The 21,651-nt window shown below is 41.1% G+C and overlaps 1 protein-coding gene and 1 long non-coding RNA gene across 2 annotated transcripts; both read right to left on the bottom strand.

Annotated features, from left to right (window-relative positions):
• Nucleotides 1–997: 997 nt before the first annotated feature.
• Nucleotides 998–9,677, bottom strand: LOC127530259 (uncharacterized). The gene is made up of 5 exons (XR_007936715.1): nt 9,363–9,677; nt 9,065–9,201; nt 6,270–6,306; nt 3,284–3,347; nt 998–3,208 (listed from the first exon to the last, which is right to left on the bottom strand). It is a non-coding gene; the product is annotated as an uncharacterized LOC127530259 (long non-coding RNA).
• A 4,458-nt stretch (nt 9,678–14,135) lies between these two features.
• Nucleotides 14,136–18,122, bottom strand: paqr8 (progestin and adipoQ receptor family member VIII). Its single transcript, XM_022207886.2, has 2 exons — nt 17,971–18,122; nt 14,136–15,371 (listed from the first exon to the last, which is right to left on the bottom strand). The coding sequence occupies exon 2, from the start codon at nt 15,347–15,349 to the stop codon at nt 14,270–14,272; it is 1,080 nt and encodes a 359-aa protein (XP_022063578.1). The 5' UTR covers nt 15,350–15,371; nt 17,971–18,122; the 3' UTR covers nt 14,136–14,269.
• Nucleotides 18,123–21,651: the final 3,529 nt, after the last annotated feature.

Here is a 21,651-nt window from a genome sequence, read left to right on the forward strand (position 1 = left end):
GGTAGATCATCCAGTAACTGTTGGGATATTTTACCAAAACTACAAATGTCAGTCTTATGGTGGATTGTCTGAATTATTTGGATGCATCATCTGGGAACCATGAATATCCGTGACATCTTTTGCCAACATCTTTCTGATTATGGGTGAATTTAAATCTGAAAAAAAATCGAAGCTGTCACAAAAAGTCACATCTTAGAGCTCGCATTTACAACAGCTGATAATGCAGGAGTCAGCTGGTGATGTTTTCTGAACCGTATGCAGCTAAACGTCTCAGTAACATGAAATAAACCATTTAGAACCATTTATAATATGACATACTAGTTCACACCAATGAAGAAAAACATTGTTGAACTTACATGGTGGTGTCAGAAGCTGGTTTGAAATAAATAATCAATCAATCAATACATAGCTCACTAAGCAGGTACGACAAACTGTACCACAAAAATAAAAGTATAGCTAGTTTTAAGGTGGTTCTATTAATATAACCATGAAAAACAATAATATGGACATATTTTTCATTTTCTCGCCCTTAATTTTGGACGCCAAGTGAGTAGTATAAAGATCCAGTGTTGTCATGGACGGGGTCATTATACAGACTACAGCCTTTTTTTCCACCAGGCTGTAAAATGATTTATGTGTGCAGTGAAGTTGGACACTTTCACGTCTGCGTTTATGGGGTGCGACTCATTTTCAGAGCCAGCCCCGTGTGGTCATTTGAGGAAGTGCAGGTTAGGGTTTTTTGGCTGTATTTTGCAGTTTGCTGCTGGTTTCATCAGATTCCACCAAAACATGTGACATCACTTCTCCCTGCTGATCCTCGCCCACTTTATACCAGCGAGAATCCAGCAGAAACACAAATACAGAACAAACTCATGTGAAGTAAACTGTTTAAACTCAAGCTGGAGATGTTGTTTTTGCTTGTCAAAAGAAGGTGACACAAAAGGTTTCACAGGTTTTTAGTGAACGGTAGCAAAAAAAAGCAGTATGACTGACATCATTGTTTTCTCTCTTGGGTGTGTTTTATTTAAGCAGTTCAGTAGAGAATATGGCAACGGATGGCATGACAACAGGCATTACAAGAATGACGACTCCGCCCTGCTTTGAGGCCTTCAGACCTTTAGTTCCCTTTCAGAGCTGCCACTCCCGTCTTATCACCATCGCTCAGTTTGTTTAGAATAAAGGTAACAGTATAGCACAGACTTTGTTCACACTGACCAGAACAAAAAGAGAGAGACTGATATCCCTTCATTGGAAATAAAAGGTCAGAAAAATCCCAATGTCAACAAAAACAGCACAAAACCAAAAGTATCCTCCTTTATCTTCTGTGACTTTTACCCAAAACTCCACTGCATGCATTTCAACATGAAAAGGCACCAGTTTGACATTTTTGCAAAGCAAGAATACAGTTTTCTTGCTAAGAGTTAGATGGAAATACTCATACCATGTCTGTTAAACAAACAAAACAAACAAAAAAGCAGCTACAATCAACAGCTGGTTAGCTTAGCTTAGCATGAAGACTGGAAACAAGCAGTAATGGTTAGCCCAGGTCTCTACAAGAGTTAAAACAATTAAACATCTAAAAAGACTTCAAATGCTCACCATGATATGTCTTCTTTGTTAAATCCCAGGAGTAAATGCAGAAGTTGAGTTTACAAGGAGTTTTGTGTGTTTGGTCCAGTTCAATGACTTCTGCATCAACAATGTTGTTACGATGAGACTCCAGGAAGTTACTGCAGGCCAATAAATGGTCACAACACTGTAATCAGGTAAATATTTTGGTATTGTGATGAAGAGGAACCTCTGGATTTGCCAGTCTGTCCACATTCCAACCCGCACCAGTGGTCATGAGCTTTGGGTGCTGAATGGGATGGAAAATACAAAACAGCCAAATGGGTGTTTGTATGCATCAGGTGGTTGGACTCAGATATTCAGAGGGAGTTTCAGTAATTGGTGTCAAAATGCACCAGCTGAGTCCTTCCTGTGGAGGTTTTCTAGGCAAATCCCACTGGGAGATGTTTCAGAGTAGACCCATATCTCATCTGACCTATGAAGTCTCAGGATCCACCAGGATGAACAGGGAGACATCTCCATGGAGAAGGATACCTATGCCTTACTTAGCCGGTTGCAACCCAAGCTTGGATAAGTGAAAAGAAACGGATGGATGTCTGTAACCTGTTAACTTGTGCTGCTACCTGTCTTGTTTTTTTTAAAGACACTTCTAATCTAAAGGAAACTTTTTGTGGTTCAATTAAAAACCAAGTCTTTATGTTCAGCTACCATGTCCTGCTTTCTGGGTTGGGATGAGAATCTTTAAGTTCTGTCAACAAGAAAGTATAGTTTCCAGAATGTGGAAGTAAAAACTAAAAGAGTGACTGTTTTGGTCCTTAAATTTCCGTCTTATATTGTATTATACTCAGTGAAAAGCTACATGACAGAAATCTGATCTTGTCCGTGTACCAGGTTTGTTTCTCAGTGGAAAGCAGTCATTTCTTAACTGGGTCTTAATTCATCTGCATCCTGAAGAGAGCAGGGCGTCCTATTATGCTAGTCACATACTACAAATGTAAAAATCACCATGAATGAGCATCAGTCAGGGTCAGGAACTTAAATTAGCTGAAAAACTAGGCAAGTAAGTAACAACCCCTTTTAATAGCTCAAGTCCAAGTTTTGCGTTTGTGATTGCAAATTATCAGACTCTCACAGTGAGATCAATCCAGATGCTTGTACATGTTTGAAAGTGATCAATGGACTTAAACTATGGAGGGAATGAAAGAAAAGTCCTTGTCAGATAAATTCAGAATAAAAGTTATAAGTTAGAGAGAACTTCAAAAGAAAAAGGTTCCACCTCTATTCAGATAAGTGAAGGCCCGTCGTGATGAGGAGAAGGTGTGGATGGTAGCTCCAGTTGGCAGACGACAAGGCCAACTTTCCCTCCTACCCTTTTCCATCCATCTGTCCATTTGGGACAAAGTCAAGTGTTTCTGTTCGATGGGATGTTGAGCATGTTTTGTCCTCCTTCATGCTTGTATTGTCTGTTTTGTGTGGTGCGTTTGTCATGTGGTTGTGCGGTTAGTGTTCAGGGCTATGGTTGGTTGGTTGGTTGGTTGGTTGGTTGGTTGGATGGATGGTTAGTGGGTTGCTGCATGGGTCCTCTCCAGAGTGTTGGGCGGCATGGCTCTGTGGTCCCTCCATGTTGTAGTCCCCGGGTCTGTAAATTAACAAAAATGTCAGTTATAAGGTAGAGGTTTAATTGAAATTTCAGTTCCGTTTACGGAGAACTCACCAACAGCTGCTCCTGACTTTGTTGCAGCGGTTCCATTGACTCCTCCTGCTCCTCCATCAGTCTGCTATGGAAAAAGACAAAACGTGTTAAAAGCACGACAACATGTTTAAATGCTTAATAACTGAGTCTGATTTTACAACAATGTCATTTTGACCAGACGTTTTATAAAAGATATCTGTAATGTCATTCTGATTAGTTAAAATGACAGAACTATCTTTAATTCAGATATGATTTGTTAAATAAAAAATGTCATTACTGTTCCCCAGATTGTTGCTACCCGTTGGATATTGGTCCAGAAAAGCATTTGAACCGTGTTAGCAGGACTAAATGCTGTGATGGTTAAGATAGTTTAAAAAATGCTGTGTAATAGAAAGAGCTCATCAGCAAAGAGTTGGTAAAAAACAACGGCTTCGTGCATTTGGGACTTCTGGTTGAAAAGAACTAGAAGCTTCTGGCATAACATCTAAACCATCTACAGCTATCTGGAACAGCTCAGCCCCAAGACAAAACTTTACTTCAGTGTCTGCAGTTACACTTGGACTGGGCAGAATTCTAGTTTGACATTTCGGACTCATCATGATTCTAGTTAAAGAGATCTGCAGTGTAATCCTGATGAGTTCAAAGGACCATCTAGATATCTTGAGTTGAAGGTACTTCAAGATATCTTAAACTAGAACTAAGATTTGTAAGAAATGAATGTAGATATCTGAAACTGTAATAATAGTCATAATTTATATGCAGATATTCATGAGTTATGTACCACTGAATTATACACATGAATGGCAAACATTACATCTGTTGTTATGGAAGAGGAAGTGAAATACAGATAAATGTCCGTATTCAGTTAAGATATTGTATGTTAAAACAGCTTAGCATATATGTCACACATACAGAATACGTAAGGACAAGGAGGAGCTGTCTGTACTGTAGGCTATGTCTGTAAATGCTCAATAATAAGCTAAAGCTAGCAACTTTTTAGTTTTTTGTTTTTTTTATGCTCACAACTCAGAAAGGTCAAAGGTTTTTGTAATGCTCATGCTAAGCTAGCAGCTAGCTCTGCAGTTGTCAGGTTTAAATGACAGGCAGCAGGTGAGGCTGAACTTTAAAGCCCGCATTTTCATTGTGAACAGTTTGTAAAAGTTCTAAATTTAGACTTTCAGGATGCCGAGGTCAGCACAGCAGATGCTAATGTAAATGTTTGTTCATGGATTCTCACCTTCATACATGATTAGATTTAACTCCACAATCATATATTACATTATAGACCGCTGATCAAATATAGTAATGTCAGGCAGTCGAATATCTTAATTAATGTGGATGTAATTTCCAATGCAAAATGTTCAAGCTTACTGAAGCTGACTTATCTTCATCAGTTGAAAATTAAAGGGTTCTGACCTGCACAGTTATGTGTGATTGTATTATTGTAGAAGCAAAACTGTGATAGTTTTTTTATACTATATTATAAATACTTTTGCCTGAAACTTTTTACACTTCAGTTGTCTAGAAGCATACTAAGACCTTTGTATTCGCTGCTAAAGGCAGAAAATATTATTTTACAGATGTACAGTGGTGACTGAAGCTTATGAAGAATTCTTGCCACATTTTGAAACCTGCTTTTTGCCTGGTATGCAGCAACACCCATCAGACTCTCAAAGAAAGATTATCGTCCACAGCGCAGGAAGGTAACAGCATCCAGAGTAGAACAAACCACACTGTTATTTTTCTGTTACAGACTGACCAACAGTTCACTCCAGTCATGCCATGGTTGTGTCCTACTGTAGGTGTCTAAAACCTTTCAAGGTAAATGGTGAAAGATAGAATTGCAGGTGTTATTTTGGGTGGAGGATGCTTTTCTTCTTGCATCAAGATGACTTGATACAGTTTGTACATTTAGTTTTCTGATACTGATTACTGATTTGGTGATTTTTGCCTTTTGTGTCTCATTGCTTATGATTTTCTTTGCACTCTTGCTGTCAGTTGGATCAGTCCACATTGCATAGTATAAAACTATTGTCTAAGTTAATCAGGGCATATTTTTCTGCATTGCCACCAGACATTTGTAGGTATCATGCCTGAGCAGCACTTCTCAAAGTAGCCAATAATCTCTTCCTGATGATGCGTAAATCAGTCTTAATCCTGTAATCCATTACTGAAAACAGCATACAGTTACATTTGAGTTACTTCAGCACAGCCACTTTTATAGACATGTTAATGTGGGTATTAGGTTCTGTTATCTCTATAGCTTAACTCAAATCAGTTCTGTTTTTATTTTATTCAGATTACAGCGTAACTGCTTCTACATATCTCTTCTAAACATCTCTTTTCATCGCCAGCCTGTGTTTGATGCATTTCTTTCACTCGATCAGTTTTGATGCTTCATTTTATTTGATTTTTAAGATTTTGCTGTGAAGTCTGTAAAGGAAGCTAAGATTTTACTTTTGATAGTTTAAGTCCCAGAAATTTGTGATGAGGAAACACTTAATTTGCCAGGTTCATTTAGTAGTTCAATAATTTTACATAGCTTCATAAAAAAGCCGTTAAAAGTCAAAGCAAAGCGCTATGGATTGTTAGTTTAACTGCATTAAATATAATCATTATCTATTATTATTATTAATATTATTATTATGGATTTTTGTATGATGTATTACAAATACAACATTATATTGTTGCTGTCATGTTCAGAGAAATAATGTTTGTGATGCATTCATAATATCCTTACAAATTATTTCTAATACTGTTTGGCCAAAGCTCAGTGTAATATGTTCACTGAGGTTTAATCCATTTTCATTTGCCTCATTGGTTTGCATGGTTTTGATCTAATGAAGCTTCTCCACCACCTTTCTTATAATCAGTCCCTTATTGCTCCTAATTAGAAGCTAATGAACTGCAGTAGATGCTACATGCTACATTTAGCCTCTGGGCTGTGGTCTGTAACAGAAGATGGACAGAGAGAGAGGAAAATAAAAAGCAGTGAGGCAGTTCTTACCGTCGTTCCGCTCACGTCGTAGGCGTTGCTGCTGCCCCTGTGGATGACAAGAAAGTAACTGAAGTGTTCTGATAGTCTGTCATTTCCATGTGCAGTCTGTTAGTATGGATTCAAAGGTGCAGACAGTGTTATTTACATATATAATGTTGATTTATGGCTCAAAACTCTGTCCTGTTCTTTTTCTAAATGTTTCCGCCCTGTTAAACTAAGCTTTATGGTCCTAGTTCATGAAGGAACACCAGGCTCTATGGTCACAGTTGTTCATAGAAGTTGTTTTCCTGCCCTCAGAGTGTTCCTGTGCTGCTTCGCGACTCCATCCAATAATCCACAACACTCCTGTTTATGCCCAGACGTAGCTGTGCTGAATTACACCTGACTGGTTCAGCTGACCAGGTGGATGTCTCCTTCAGCTGCTTAAGTTCAAGAAGGACTCTGTTTGGCCAAACTTCCATTAAATAATGTCAGGTTTATCTGACATCTATGCAACTTGCCTGAAAGTTGATTCACTTTTGAGGATTTGAAATTCAACTGAGAAGACTTAATTTGGAATTTTCTTTACAGACTCTTAATGATTGTCTACTTGCTTTGACATGGCCTGAGACTGGACTTGGAACATGCTTTGACATGAGCTGTTTAATAAATGAAACTGACTTTGACAACTGATTTGTTTTTTCTGTGATATTGTGACAACTTGGACTTTCTCAATTTGACAAGATATCTGAATTGCGCAGAACTTGAGTTGTCAAGTTTTTACTCTGGACTTCAATTTGGTTTCTACAAGACGTGACTTAAAGAACTTGAGACTTGACCAAGATTTGTCTCAACTGGGCTTGAGTTCCGCCTCCTCAAAGACCAGCATTGGTACAAAACCAAACAATACACCGAGTTAATCATTAGACGTATATGTTTGTTGTATTAATAAACATAGTTTTAGTACTTGACAGGCCACAAATCAAAGTCTTTCGTCTACCGTTTTTGAAGCATTCTTTGATACAACTCTGCACCACATCTGTCCAAACCACTGACTGTATATAAAAGATGGATGGAGCCACCATGACCTTAGTGGACTCCAGCGTCTGTAGGACACGACACACCTGGCAGCCACACCCTGAAACACACCCTGCTCAATTCTCTGTTTTACTTTAAAGTAGGTCAATACTTACAGAACAAACATCCTGCTGTGTTGAATGAGTCATTAAATCAGAAACTGAGATCATAAACTCAATGAGATCATGATTTCTGAGGTACTAAAATAAATGAGATGTAGAGTCCGTGTCTAAATTAACGGACTCCTTTTTTAACAACCAGAAGAGTCGCCTCCTGCTGCCAGTCCCAGGTGTCCAGATCTTTCCTGTCATCCTCCTACCCTCTTCCTTCTATATCCTTCGTATAGTCTCTGTCTGTGCTGAGCTTGGCTGAAGCACTGAGGTACTTTAGCAATTAGCGGTTAGCATTAGCATGTAACACTAACAAGTTAAGTGAGCGGGCTTGTATAGTTTCTTTGTCAGCGGTAAGTTTGCTTTGGACATGGTAGTAGTCTTGCAGCTAGCAGTAGCATTTATAGTTAGCATTAGCAGATTTGGAGAGTCTTTAAATATAGTTTATTTGTCACTTTGTAGCAGTTCGCACTAGATATTCAGCATCTTGCACTAGCTAACTGGTAGCATCTGGTCCCTACCTGGAGCATCTCCTAAACGGGCCTGGGTCAGCTGAAGGTGGCGGTGCTGGTTGGATTGTGTAGCAGCAGAGGGAACTGGCACTAAGGGGGGTGAATCTGGGATGCCAGAGTTCATCCTAGCCTCCTGGAGGTGTTGTGAGACTAAATAGGAGAAACGCCGTTGAAGGGAGGTTTCCCCTGATGATCCCCAGAGATGTGTTGGAATCTCTGGTGGGTCTAGTGATGGGTCAGGGGTCCTCGGGCCTTCATGGAGCGTATTAAACTAACTACTTCCTGTCTTCTCTTCACCATCTTTCTCAATAAAGACACAGAGATGCACCCACTCTGCCCCTCGCCAACAAACAAACAAACACACATTTCACTGGTGTGTAAATATACAGACAGTCCTCTGAGTCATGAGTTATTTTTCCATCTACCATGCCGTGTTATTCCAGTTTCATTCCTCTGAATGAACAACAATCTGTGGAATGTGAGGCGATAAGATCGTTGTTCCTCTTCGTCACTGTCACTGGTATGTTTGGTGTGACAACTGCAGGAATGGCCGTACAAACATGAACTTGCACACTCTGATGTCTATTAAAACGCCCTCGAGTGTGCACGCTCACACACACACACACACACACACACACACACACACACACACACACACACACACACACACTCACACACACACACAAAGCTGTCACTGGGACCATCAGTTCAGATTATAGAAGCAGAACCATCCAGGCCCAGCCCATCTGGCTCGACTACCTCCATTTAAATGTCATATTTGTCTGCTGCTTCTACAGACAACACCCTCCATCAGAAACCACCCATCGGGTCTGACGAGTCTCTGCTCTTTGCTTTTGGAGAGAGATGAATAGCAATTAAAGCCTTGGGACAGAAAAATGAATCAGTCGACGTGCTGAGCCGCTCCAAACAGGAGAGGACTTGTTTTGTACTGGGTGGCAGTGCAGGTCACCATTACTCATACACTGGGTCACAATGGTCCTGAATTCCCTGAATTGTCTTTGAGTGAATCGCAGTCAGAAGAGCATTTTTAACCGCTTTATATTTTATAGCCTGCTAAAGGAAAAGAGACGCAGACATTCACATTTTAGTGATGCTTTTCTCTCACCTTTTACACCTGGCACAGAGGGCGAGGAGGGTGATGCTGAGGACGAGGAAGACGATGAGGGAGATGATACCCACCTCTGGGGAGGAAAACCACCCCAACGTGCCAGCCATCCCTAACGGAGCCATTGTCCTGGTGCTCTGAAGAAGAAAAGGAAAGTCAAAGTGAAATCCATCAGCAAACACAGCGTATTCTGGTAATGTTTCCTATTAAAGACAATCCTGATCTTGTCAACACACAGCACCTTTCACACCGATAAAGATGAGTAGTTCTGCTCACAGTAATAGATAGAATGACTTACACTCTGTGCTGCTCTGCTCTGCTGTCGCTCTTCCTCAGACTGCTGTCAGTCATTCAGCTGCCTCTGCTTTATGTGGCATTCAGACCAGTTAGGGAGGGACTCTTTGCTTTGGTATCCTGTCTGTCATGAAGGAGGTGCTGACAGCAGCCCATAAACAGCCCTTTGTGTTGTTTATCATCTCCCAACTACGTCTGCACCTGAGTTCCTCAGACCTGACGTGCCTGTGGCGTCCAGGAATGTTGGAATGCGTCTTTTCGTCCAGCATAGTGGCACAATGACCTGAAAAGATGCTTCATCAGCAGAAAAAAACTAGAAATAAAGGAAATGACTTATAATCCACATATGAGGCCGGTGAACCTGCCGCTGATGTTAATTCATGTGCAGACTGTTGGTTTCTGTGGGGGAGAAGCTAATTAAATACGCATTTAAACAATAGCTCCCCCTAGCAGCCGTTTACGTGACTGCAGAAAACTGGCTGCTCTGCCAGGCCAAACCAATTTCACACTCTTTTCTTTATATGTTTTATTTATGCAGGCTTATGTGAATCGTAGTATTGCTGCTAATAATGAGGCTGTTTACCCAGTCTTATGTACTAATTGAGATATTTAAACTCCAGATAATCTGTAAATATCCATAAAAGATGCCCTAAAATGCTGCTGGATTAGCTTCTCTGACTTGTTCTCTGGACTGACAGCTGATCGGCTGTGGCCACTGAAACTATTCTCACAAGAGGTATTAAAGTGAAAAAGGATGTTTGTTCTAATGCGGGGACCAGCCTAATTAGATTACTGAACTTTCACTTCTGCACAGGGGAGTGAGAACATTTGGGCTGATCTCTGTGAACAGAGTATGATCATAAAGCTGAGATAATGTAGATAAAGTACCAAGATAGAGGAGTCAGGATGAAGGGAGTAAAATCCAAGCATGTTTCCAGTGTATACTCTGTGTGTGGGTGTAGGCGGCGTACCAAAGCCTGGTGTAGAATGACATGTTAGTGGAGCACCAATGATAATACTGTCAGCCAGAAAGACCTTTAAAATATTTCCTCCAGTTGGTCAGTGGGATTTTCCCATTCACTGCAGGTGAAAACTAAATGACCAGCACTGCATTCATGCTTTATCTAAATAAGTATGCGTGGTTTTATATACATATATGCTGCTGTTTGGCTCAGTAAACCTGCTATTTGTCAAGCTTGCACTGAAATTAAGAGAGAAAAACGTTAACAAGACTCCATGATTACAGCTAAACGCCCAGAGCAGCTAAAGTTCACGTATGAATGTGTTTCTCTTTGCTTCCAGTCATGCTAAGCTAACAGTCTCTTTCCTTATTTTCAACCTGTAAACATGAAATAATATCAGTCATGTGGATCTGTAACTGTGTCTTTACTAGATATTTTATGTAAAACAAACTATTAAAGATGCAGAGACACAGTTTTTTAGGACTTTTCTCCTGGTTATGCTAAGCTAACGGTCCTGTCATAAAAATAATAGTCTACCGGCTCCAGACAGATTCAAGAATTAATCTAATGATGGTGTTCTGTAAAAATGTGAATAAGCGTACCTGCTGAGTGGTAATAATAGTTTCAGTTTGTCTGTTTCTTCTCCCTAACTGACTTCCATCCCAGATGAACCTGGTTCTTCCTCTTAGATTTAATTTATTTTCTTCCCACTGTCACCAAAATGCTTCCTATAAGAGACTTATTTGGATTTGTTGGTCTTCTCCCTATAAAACACTAATATGTGATGTGGTCTGAGGTAACGTATGTTGTGAATTTATAAGTAAAATGGACTGAATAGATGCAGACACACATAGAAAAGTTAAAGCATCGATACAGCAGAACACACACATCCAGCCCTGACTCTGTCCAAACATCTCTTTGTTGGGAATGACACTGAGCAGCGCCCACGCCTATTACTAGTTTAACAGCCCCATTATGTCGTAATCATCTCCTGAAGCCCTGCACAACAATCCATACCTCCCCACAATTTTCATTTGCTCTCTTTGCTGAGATCCGTGTGAGATTTTCTGAGAGGCTCAAAGCAGAATCGATAGTCGCCGTTCCTCAGCGGGGGACAGGAAGCCTGCCTTCAGATATCTGTAACAGAATCCTGAAAGCACAATTTACTCAAACAGGAATGAATCCGGCTAACAGATAAAAGATGTTTGAGGGGAAAATGAAAATAAAAACCTTCCAGATGCTGCTTTAGTTAACCCTCATGTCGTCCTGCAGGTCAAACTGACCTGTTTTAAAGAAAAAAATATATTATCACAGGGAAACTTCTGATGTCCACAGTTTCAACATTTTTGGGAATTTTTTTAACATTTTTTGGTAGAAAAAAAGAAATGTGAAAAATGTTTCTTAAGAACATTCAGAAAAAAATCAACCAAAATTCAGTGAATTTTACTCTATTTGGTTTATTTTTATGTGAATGTTCTTAAAAAATATCAGAAGTTTTACTGACATATATATGGAATCATTTTAGATATTTTTAGGATTTTTTTGAAGATTTTTACTCATTTTTTAAAAATTATTTACAAGAATTTTCTTGCCAAATTTGGGGATTTTTTTAAATGTAACTTTTAAAGGAAACTTTGAAGGAATTATTGGAATTTTCTTCCTGAAGGTTTTTCAGAAATTTGGGTTGTTTTTTTTTTTTTGCTGAATTTTGGGATTTTTTACAGACAAGGAAACAATATTTTTTGGGACACTGCTGCCTTTATTCATTCACATTATATATTTTAAAAAATCATCTTCAGTTAAGGTTTATGAGATCGTTAAACTGTCTTGCACAGAGTGAGACAATGCCAGTGGTTTTAAAAGCTCAGAATGGGCCGTTGGGGAGTGACCAACAGTAATCATCGAATTTGATGTAAATCAATGCATTGTCTGCTATTTCTGAAGAGGTTGAGTAAATGAAGCCTCAAAAACAGAAGTGATCACAATAACAGACATTTTTCTTTATTCTTATTTTCTTGTGACACTGGCTAAAACATCTTTAGGTGGTGCCAGTGATTTCTCAATGCAGAAAAACCCTGAATAGGTCTGATAACACTCATGTGTCTGGTAGATTAAAAACTACAGCCAGTAGGTTTGACTTCACACAAAGATTGAAAACACTAGGAAATAACCAAAGGTTGGATAAATCAGCTTACTAGTGCCTCTAAAGGTCTTTTCACAGGACTGTATGGCTTTTGGAAGTGGCACCGTTGCATTTACAGACTGGCTAAAAGCAGTCATACAGGAAGTGTTAAGGTGATGAATTAATACTCCTTCAAAACCAGAAGCATCATTTATGAGATCAGTGCAGAGCTGAACAGGCAGACAGCTTACTGGTGATACAGTCAGTACATTAGCAGGACAAATGATCTTACATTCGGATTAATGTAAATAATGCTAAGATTGGCTTTGCTGTTGATGTGAATGCAGTTCAGATCTTAATAACTGTGGTTGTTTGACTGCATCCTGTAAGGAATATTCCAGCATATAGCCCCGTCTAAACCCAACCTGTGCACGGATTCTTGTGTCAGCTGTACTTTCAGGATGACACAGCTGCTTTTACACAAGTAAAGGATGTGAATACTTCCAGTAAAACACCGGTCTCCCTCTACTTCCATAAGCTAACAGCCAGATATACGAGTTGTTTCACCTGACTCTGTGTTTCTCCCTAAACTGCTCCTTTAAAAGGAGCTCTGACTCATGCACTGATACCGGGCCTTTCCTTGAAACCTGTCCTGAGGGAATTTACTTTACATCTCAGTACAGAAGGTGTGGCTCCTGCTTCAAAATGGTTAAAATACACGGACAGAGAACAGGTAGAACCACAGAGACAATAGCTCAGAGCCCACAAACAGGGTCAACGAGATGGGTTTGTGTCGAACAGGAGAGTCCAAACAGGCATGAGTCACTTCACAGCCTCTTCTGAATACACAGGATTTACCAAGTGTTGGTTGTAGATTCTGTTTATGTAGTGTCATGCTTGTCATGTGATGGTGTAAATCTACTGAATATCATTATGGAAACCTTTTTGATCTCTTTAAATAAATATTAAGAGGACTGAGGAGACATTCACCACATCCTGAGTGTCTGCAGCAAAAAGCAGCTAAAAGCTAAAAGTGCAGTTGTTGTTTTTTGCCCCTGCAGGGCAGTGTTGTCCTCGGCCATCTTTTCCAGCCCACACACTTCACTGTGGATCTGCTGAGGGATTTCTCCCACTTGGGAAAACGCTCTGACTCCACGCAGTCCTAAAAACTGGCCTCTTTGTTGCTATTCAGTGGACGACACAGTCCAGATTTCATGCCTGTTTTTGGACGCTGCTCGCTCCAGACAGCAGAGAGTCTTTGTGGGAAACAGAAATGTCAAATATTTAAAGCTCGAGAAGCAGGTTTGGAGTCTCCACAGCTGGACAATAAACCAATTGGAAACGTGTAATTGCTTGTTTTCTTTCAGTGGATCTTCTTACAACACGTCTGTTTATTATTCCTGTTAAACCCCTGTAGCGGAAACACTAGATCAGGTTTATTTTTTATATTATATATATAGGCTATTTTCTTCTATATTCTCATTCATATTTTCAACAGTATGGACCAGAAATGCACTTGGACACTGTTTTACTCCAACATCCTTCAGTTTTCTACTCAGAACAGTTCAACAGGAGGATGATTCACGGTGGAAAGCTTTACTGAGCCACAGACAGTAAACTGCAGCTCCAACTGTTCCTTTCTTGAATCAGAAGTTCAGATCTGTTAATTTCACCAAGACCAGAAAGTGTTTCACATTATTTTATTGTTCAGGTACTTTAATCACATTTTTCTCATACAGACGGATAAACTGTTCCTCAAAAACACAGACGGACGGCTTCTTTTCATTACTAATATTGTTTGGTACAACTCAAACCCCTTTCACTTCTTCATAAACACTTTCCCCTCTCCTGTTTCCTCTGCAGATCCTTGTTGACGTTCCTCATGGTGATCAGAGCCGTCAGGAGGCAGCAGAAGAACAGGATGGGGAAGGAGACACAAGCCCACCACAGCTGCCTCTCTCCAAACACGTCCACCACCGTGTCCCTCCGCCGGGCATAGTCCTGGAACAGCGCCTCCAGCTGGAAGATGGTGCACAGGGACAGGAACAGGTGGAAGATCTGGTGGCCCTGGCCCACGAAGTCACAGCGGCCTGGGAAGAAGCGCTCTGGGATGGGACAGGAGAAGAAGATGGCAGACAGCAGGAAGGAGGAGATCTGCAGGGCGTGGAAGGGCTGCGAGGGCTCCAGGGTCCAGGAGACGGTGGTCAGTCGGTGGGCGACGGGGCTGATGTCCAGCAGGTAGGCCATGCTGGTGGGGATCAGCTGGCAGACTTTACGCCTCAGAGGATACGGCCGTCTGTACCTGGCCTTGGCAAAGCAGCAGCCGGCGCAGGAGAGCCACCCGAAGAAGGCAGCTCCGGGTAGAAACAGCAGCCCGACGCTTTCCCTCCACGCCGCCTCCGACGTGTAGAAATAATGACCCAGAGAGCAGCCGTACTGGTACACAGCTACTCCAACGTAGTCCAGGAAGAAGAAGAAGTAGTGGGCACGCTCAGAGTGGGACTGCAGGAGGTGAGCCGCCACACTGAGGCTCAGGTAGGTGAGAGCCGACAGCAGAAAGAGGCTCAGAGGTAGAGAGGCTGCATCCAAGGAGAACCCCAGGGCGCTAATGTTGGCCCACCAGCAGAGCAGCAGCACCGGACCCGCCAGCAGGTGAGTCCACACATTCAGGGACTCGTTGTGCCGCTGGAAGATGCTAAGGAGGTAGCAGCGCCAGTCCTGCCGGAGGGGACGGTATCCCGACAGGATGTAGGGCTCTCGGAAAAGGCTGGGAACCTGGGAGACGGAGACGGTGGGGCTGGGCGACGGCAAGGAGGCCGGGATGAGGTGGGAGAGGCGAGGGAGGCGGCCCAGGTGTTTGACGCTCAGGGTCAAGGTGCTGAGACGCTGCAGAACGTCGGCCGACATGACTGGAGATGGAGAGGACGCCCTGAGAAGACAGAAGAGTAACATGGAGAGATTATCTGGAAAGTGCACGTTAATTATGAGGGTACAGCTTCACCTGAAAACAAAGGGCCTAAAGACTGGGTTCTGCTTTCTACACAAACATGACATGCGGAAATAAGACGCGTGGAAATCCGCTGAAGAGAGCACGTGGCTTTTATCCTCCGTCTGCTCCCAACCTGCAGGGGGCAGTGTATCTTAAAATCATGTGTACCACGTCACTAGAGTAGAAGTTGTCCATTGCTTACACCACGGCATTTTACTGAATAGCTGCATTTCAGCAGTTAGTTTTAGTTTCACACCATGAATCGTTGATAACCCGGTTACCACGGTGATCTCTGTGAGATGAATCTATAAATGTCTGGATTTATGAACTTCTGCTGCTAGGAGCTCCTGTTCTTCCACCAGTTTTCTGCATGTGTCAGTCCGCTCGTTAGAAAAATTTGGAGGTGCTCGGTGTGATGGTGGCGAGATGCACGGACACGTTAAGCATACAACAAGCTTAACTCCCATTTTGTGGCACTACTGTACACTAGAAAGCCTTATATCTCAAAAACTGAAATGTTTGTTGTCATTTCCTTGCAGGGAGAGCTTCACGGGGAACCATTATTGAAAGTTCAAAAAGATTTTGACCTCACCTGGAAACAGAAGAGGATCCCCCAGTCTGTAGCATAAATGGATAATATAAAGTCTTAAACCACTGCCCACAAAAACCCAAATATATATATCATTTCTTTGTAAGGAGAGCTTCAAGGATAACTATTATGGGTACTTTAAAAAATTCTTGGTCTCACCTGGAAACGAATGGCAGAACTCCCATTCTGGGGCCAAACTCTCCATAAAAACACAAATATTAGTCATTTCTTTGCCAGGAAAGAAAAGCGTTTAGGGGAACCATTCTGGGTATTTCTGAAAGTTCTCTGCCTCACCTGGAAAGAAGTGCTGGAACTAACATTTTATTCTGTAAATCAGTCTATCACCATCCGCAAAAACTCAAACGTTTGAAGAAATCAAAGTAAAAAGACGAGTTGTGCTGTTGCTCCAGGACAATGCATCCATCTGACTTCTACAAATGTCAGGTCGGGTCAGTTAACTGCATTTGGTCAGGTTCAGTCCACATTTGGCTGCTTTTACTACCAGTGCTGTATGGATGGATGATGGATGGATGGATGGATGGATGGATGGATGGATGGATGGATGGATGGATGGATGGATGGATGGATGATGGATATAGGATGATGGATGGATGTAAGATGGATGGATGGATGAATGATGGATGGATGGATGAATGATGGATGGATGGATGCATGATGGATGGAAGGTTTGGAGATGGATGGATGATGGAAGGATGGATGGATGGATGGATGGATGAATGATGGATGGATGGTTGGAGATGGATGGATGGATGGATGAAGGATGGATGAATTGCTCCAGTGAAACACTTCATCTCCAAACTTTCCTCTCCTGTTTGCTTTGATTGCATCAAACACTTGCTTCTGTGCACACTGATATCAGGCTTTATAGTTTACAGTTACACCCTAAAATAGGAGTTGTGCTCATAGTTTGTTTCCAGGTGAGGCTGAGAACCTTCTGAAATGTTACCCTCAATGTTCCTGTACACAGTGATTTAAAGCTTAACAGTACAGAGTTCAGAATCAGAATCACTTTATTCATCCCCGAAGGGAAATTCAGATTGGGAACACACCTCTTGTTTCCAGGTTTTTGAATGATCAAATGAGCTCCTGTAATGTTTTGTAACCTAATAAGAACCCAGGATGTGTTCATGAGTCATTTTGGAGTGATCAGTCTGCTCTGTGAGGTATGAAGGTGGAGATGGGATGAAAGGGAACCAGGAAAGAGTGAAGTCTGAGCTTAAGGAGGATTAAAACTGGAGCAGAAAGTTAATAAAAGCTGCACTCAAACCTGCGAGAAACACACCGAGGAATTCCTGTACGCAGATTAACTCACCACGGCAGGTTTAGCAAGAACTGAACTCCTACAGCAGCATTCTGAGCTTTACATTCATCTATGAACAGAATGTTAGATCGGGTTAAACACTAACTGCAATTAAACAAATCAGATAGCAGCCATATCAGTCACACATTCTGTTCCTTTATGAGTCAGCAGGCAGTCCAACCTGTAAAATATCCACCTCTGCTGTACACCTGTGCAGACAGGAATGTAAACCTGTGCTGTCACCAGTAAATGAGCAGCTGTGAAGCAGACCAACACCCCCCCTAACATCTGAACAGCTTCAGGCTCAGCTCGTCCTGACCAATCCTGGATTCTCCAAAAAAAAAACCTTTGACCCACAATTCCTGCAGCTATGTAAATCCTCTACGATCCACTCGGAGTTAGAAACGGAGCTGATGCTCACAAACACTCTGAACTCTTTGGATACGTGAAAAACAAAAGTGCTCCATGCGCATTTTTTAAACACGAAATCATAAAATAACAGATCAGAACCGACATTTCCCCTAAGTTATTTCGATTTTTTGCAACGAAGAATCAGTCCTGTGCAGAAAAGCACACATTCCAGGTTCATTATCCAACATGAAACAGCAGAAAAAGACGCAGCAGCTCACCTGTTCACCGACTGAACACCTGTTGCCCCTCAGAAACCGCGAGTTGCCGAGAAAAAAAAAACAGAAGCTCCTACATGGACCGGAGTCTCTCACAGGAAATACTCAGATCTGTTTAATCTAAGGCATGTTTGGGTGATGAGGTGCTTCAGAGGAACACAGAGGAGAAGGGCTGAAACAGCTGACCAGACAGGCCGGAGAGGAGTGAGGAGGGCGGGGTTAGAGTGACCAGAACCGCCCGGTTAGATCCGCATGTGATTTCATTTATTAGGGTCAGCACACTTTAACTGGTTCTCACTCTGATTCCTGCCCGGAATAAAAAACAATGCACATGTAAAGTTATTTTAAAAAACTTTATGGAAATGAATAGTGTATTATTGTTGCTTATTAGGATCAAAATTCTTCTTAATTTTTGCTGCTCAAACTACTCAAATTTAAACTAAATATAAGAGAATACATGAGACAGAAACTGTGTATGTTTAACCCTGTAAAACCTAACGTGTGTGTGTGTGTGTGTGTGTGTGTGTGTGTGTGTGTGTGTGTGTGTGTGTGTGTGTGTGTGTGTGTGTGTGTGTGTGTGTAAAATTCCCAATTTTTTTCTATATCTGTTTTTATATTTTAGTTTAATTTTATTTTTGTTATTTTTTCTATATCTGGGTTTACATATATATTTTTGTTGTTATTTATTTATTTGCTTTTTCCCTGCTATGTTTGAGTCCTACAGGGTTAAGTCTGCTTGTGTCTCCATCTGCTGTCTCATCCAGAACACTGCATCCAGGTGAAAGTTAGTCCCTTACATCCTCTCCTTACATCAGGATGCTGAATGCTGGACCCGCCTGTTCCCTTGCAGGAAAAAAACGCTTCAAATTACGTTTACGTTCCGAGGATGCAACAATTCAGAAATCAGCATCAGTCCTCTGTCCACCAACAGATACTCATGAGCTGTTTTTTTAGATCTCAGCTTTAAAGTACTGTTGAAAAAAATGATTCAGTCCACCTTTATTCACATAAGAACCATTTCTAGATTCATTTCTTCTGATTCCATCATGAAAAAGTAATAATAATAATGACAATAACTTTATTTCTATAGCAGTTCACAATAAAGAGTTTTACAGTTAAAGCATGAAACAATCAGACAAGATAAAGGAGACCAGTCAGAGCAGTCAGTTACAATAAATAGTAAAAATGACAGTAAGTTAAACGAATAATTATCGAGATTAGCACACAACTCAAACAAGGGAGCTAGGTAGTTTAAAAATTGAAGAACAAGATTGGGTGTTAAAATTAAAAGTATAAAAACTAGAGAATTAAAGAATTAGAGAGACGACATCACAGCAAAGAAGCAGGCAGTTAAAAATCAAATAGAACCAGAGAGAACATCTAAAGAATAAAACACTGAAACCAAGAAAAGCTGAAAGTAAACTTTACATAAAAGCAGGTCTGTAAAAGTGGATTTAAGAAGACAGAGACTCTGCAGGTGGTTCCAAGGTGGAGGTCCTGATGGAGAATGCTCAGTCTGATTTAGAGTTAAACCTCGACTTTTGTTTTTTTAAATAATTATGTTAATCAACAATTCAAAAGTAATGGCTGTTTTTGATTATTTAATTTTCAATAAATTTTTATTTATTGTTACTTTTGTGAGTTTCAAGTGATTTCAGTGAGAATTGTGGGTTTTTCCTTCTTTAACTGAGGGGTACCAACAATTTTGTCCACGTGTGTAGCTGCAGTGTGTAGGGGAAATAAAAGGTGGAGGAGATCATGATTTACGCAGTGTCAGACTGAGGAAGTTAAGTGCTGTAACTGTGGGGGGAACCATACAGCCTCCTTCAGAGGATGTGAGCATCATGTAAGGGCTTTGGAGGTGGAAAAAATTAGAGTAGAAGGGAAAATGTCGTATGCAGACGCCTTGAAGAAAGTGAGGGGAGTAAGGGCTGCTTCCTCTCCCCCGGAGGCTCCAAGGCAGTTCATAGGGACACAGTCGCTCCTTGCGTTCATGGCAGATGTACTATGGGCAGCAAAAAACCAAACCAAAAGGTCTGATATCATTAAAGAAGTAGTTGATGCTGCAGAAAGATTTCTTGAGGAGGCGTTCTTGGGTCCAGAGGAGCTGCACATGTACATGAAGCAGAAGCTTGTAGTGTATGAAAAGAGGAGGAAAGAAAGGTGGTGTACTGACAGAAGTGAGGATTATGCTGAAGAAGGAAACATGGAAATGAATGAAGATGATTGATAAACTGCTGATGTTTTACATCCTGCAATGAAACGCAAGGAGCTTGATAGCAAATGGGCAGGAATTTAAGAGGTTTGTCAATGAATTTAAGGTGTTACCAGAATTGTTATGCATTCAGGAAACATGGCTCAAGCCGTGCTTGGACTTTGTGGTCCCAGGATACCAAAGTGTCAGACAAGATAGAGGGGCAAAACAGGAGGAGGCTGTGCAACATTTATAAGATCAGATGTACAGTACCAGAGGGTGGAAATTAAGAGTGTGTTAGAGTGTGTTGTTGTCAGGGTATGGACAAAGAACTGCTGGATAAATGTGGTAAATTTTTACAATCCCTGTTTGCAAATCAATATCAGTGAATTAGAAGGAGTTATGGAGCAAATAGGGGCCCCAGTTATCTGGGTGGGGGATTTCAATGCACACAACCCCCTATGGGGCAGCAGAGCTAAAGACAATAATGGGAGCACATAGAGGAATTTATGGATAGATGTAGGTTAATATGTTTGAATGATGGTAGACCACCAAGGTTTGATGTTAGAGCAGGCGCTGCTTCATGTATAGATTTAGAAGCATCCTGTGAGCTGGCAAGAGTGGGAGAATGGGACTGTATGGACAGGTATACAATAGGCAGTGATCACTGTCCAATTCTCCTGAGATTTGGAAAATCATTAGTCACAGAAGTGCAGGAAAGGATAAAATACTTTGACTATGGTAAGGCAGACTGGGAACAATTTTTAGTTAGATGTAATGAAGCTACTGAGGGAGTTAAAGGAGAAGGGACAATAGATGAGTGGAATAACAGCTTATGTGAAGCTCTTATGAGCAGTGCTCGTAAATGTATCCCTGTGAAGAAAAACACTAAGTGTGCCATGGTGGAACAAAGATTGTGGTAAAGCAATATGAGAGAGGAATCAAACCTATAGGGCTTTGAGGAAAAATCCAACAGAGAACAGAGAAATAGAGTACAAGAGGCTGAGAGTGAAGGCTAGGAGGGTGGTTAAAAGTGCAAAAAGGGAGTGCTGGAGAAGATACTGTGGTAAATTAGGAACAGAAACAACAGTGGGTGAGATGTGGCAGGCAGTACGCCGTATGTCAGGAATTTAAGGAAAAGTAACATGCCAGTGTTAGAGGAACAGGGTAAGGTTTGTGTAAGTAACTTGGAAAAAGCAAAACTGTGTGAAGCTAAATTTAAGTCCATCCATAGTGGGGCTAACCTTGGTGAAGAAGGAGTAAGGAAAAGAAATGAGACACCTAAACAAAACTTGCACAAAAGTGAGGTAAATGATGATAATAGCGATAGTTGTAATCTCTATTTTTCATTGGAAGAATTGCGTAGAGCAATAAAAAAAGGGAGGAGAACAGCCCCTGGTAATCTCTCCTTAAGAGAGCAAATGATATAATGTTAGAAGAAATATTGTCGCTTGTAAATAATATTTGGAAGGAGGGAACTCTTCCTAATT

This window comes from Acanthochromis polyacanthus, chromosome 16 (genome assembly GCF_021347895.1).
Source record: "Acanthochromis polyacanthus isolate Apoly-LR-REF ecotype Palm Island chromosome 16, KAUST_Apoly_ChrSc, whole genome shotgun sequence".
NCBI classification, from domain to species: Eukaryota; Metazoa; Chordata; class Actinopteri; family Pomacentridae; genus Acanthochromis; species Acanthochromis polyacanthus.